Here is a 2,021-nt window from a genome sequence, read left to right as displayed (position 1 = left end):
ACAGATGTGATTAGAGATACACGGCCAGTGGGATACCCTAATGAGACGGTTGATGGATATTTAGAGTGGTATTACCGCGTGTCGCATCCTCAGGTGGTGCCTCCCCCACCTAGTGCGCGTAGAGAGGTTGCAGTTCCTGTCTTTGATGCAGGACAAGCTGATCCGAATTGGGCTCGTGCCTCCACACTGGTTCACCGTTATCTCCGGCAGGTAGAGGTAGAGGAGGATGATGTCACATATGCTGATTTATTTGAGGTGTTACGCATCGCCCATGAGCATTGACTATGATTGTACTCTATTTTATATTTTATTTTATATTTTATGGTATATTCTACTTTATATTTTATGGTATATTTTATGGTATATTCTATGGTATATTCTACTTTATATTTTATGGTATATTTATTTTTATATTATTTGGATAAGATTTTATTTGGATAAGATTGCAGAGTTAGTGGATTGTGTTGTGTGGATAAGATTGCATTGATGGCCTATCAATAGGTTCTCCTGGTGTTGAGAAAAAATATCATATTTTTCAGAATGTCTTTTTATAATTTTATGGTTGACACAATTGTTTACTATACGGGAACTAAGGATCCCATGAAGCTTCCAATACCTAACGATTGCGAGAGACTTGAGGCATTAAAAAGTTGGGTGAATGAAGCATTGCCAGAAACTGATAACCGACTTGTGAGTAAAATCTCGTACCGTGAAAACTGGAGCATGGACGTTGATGGAAGGATAAGTTATAATGTTGTGGAGTTGAAGTGCGATTTCTAATATGAAAGACATGTGGAAATCACACCGCCGTAAGATAACTAAGGGACCGATCGAGTTTGAGGTGAACCTAACAAGGTCTGCTGAGGATGTTCTGAAGATGCTGGTGCGTCCAGAATCGTCTGCAAGAGGCTAATGCTTTATGTTCTATGTTGTATTATCTAATGTTATTATTATCATGTTCTAATGTTCTATGTTCTATGTTCTATGTTATCATGTTTTAATGTTAATGTTCTATATAAATAAAAGATGTTCTATATTCTATGACGTTTTTAGTTAAAATATTACGTATAAATAAAAGTCACTTAATCGAAATTAACACTTGATGGTAACATAGGCGTAAGATGGTGCCAATGTTGAAGACGTCCAGCAAATCCTAACATACAAGATGCCGCCACTTGAAGACGAAACTTCATCCAATCTAACGTGACGGGTGGCAGTGGGAAGCCTTCTTTCATATTAACCTGATTTCATAACAAAAAAATAATTAAATAAATAATTAAATAAGTAATTAAATAAATAAATAATTTAACAAATACATAAACAAATAAATATATATAAAGGTTACCCGAAGAAAATGATTCTTGTTGACAAGGCCAATGCAATATGTAGGAGCACTTGGAGAAAATGTTGTTGTCATGGGAAAAAAAGTCAAGCAAGGGTTACCAAGCATCACAAGAATGACGTTATACCGATTCGCTATCAAATAGCCCATCTCTAGTAGTGTCAACCATTTCTCCGGTGGTTGAAAACCAACATTATCTATCAACAATCCATTTCTCACTTCGGATAAACTTGGACCGAACAATCTCTCATATAAGTCCTTCTTTTCTCTTAATTCCATGTCCAAGTCAGGACGAACCATTGCCCAACCATCCTAACTATACCCATGCCACGACGCAATGGCTCTAAATCCATAATTAACATCTGCTACAACATTAACAATCTCGGTAATATATGGCCTAATATGACAAGGAAACTGAAGAGTGAAATCCTGGTTCTTTGATTGTGATTGCTTCTTTGACTGTGATTGCTTCCTGGAAGTTTGTGATGCTTGCGATTGTTTTTGTGAAGATTGAGATGCCTGATCAGCATACTCAAAACCTGAAGGATCCCTATAAACATCATACCCAACTGGTTTCTTCCCTTTCCTCTTCACTCCGCCTTTAGTTTTTATTTTCTCAGGTGGTGGTGTTATACCCCAAAATTTGCCCGCATCTTTTTCAGAAAGAAGACAATAGACT

The 2,021-nt window shown here is 36.9% G+C and overlaps 1 protein-coding gene across 1 annotated transcript; it reads right to left on the bottom strand.

Moving 5' to 3' along the window:
• Positions 1-1,082: 1,082 nt before the first annotated feature.
• LOC131658991 (uncharacterized) lies at positions 1,083-1,642 on the bottom strand. The gene is made up of 2 exons (XM_058928236.1): positions 1,346-1,642; positions 1,083-1,241 (listed from the first exon to the last, which is right to left on the bottom strand). The coding sequence occupies exons 1-2, from the start codon at positions 1,640-1,642 to the stop codon at positions 1,083-1,085; spliced, it is 456 nt and encodes a 151-aa protein (XP_058784219.1).
• Positions 1,643-2,021: the final 379 nt, after the last annotated feature.

Source organism: Vicia villosa, linkage group LG3, assembly GCF_029867415.1.
Source record: "Vicia villosa cultivar HV-30 ecotype Madison, WI linkage group LG3, Vvil1.0, whole genome shotgun sequence".
NCBI lineage: Eukaryota > Viridiplantae > Streptophyta > Magnoliopsida > Fabales > Fabaceae > Vicia > Vicia villosa.
The sequence above is the reverse complement of the archived record's forward strand: the minus strand, read 5'-3'. Positions and strand labels throughout refer to the sequence as shown.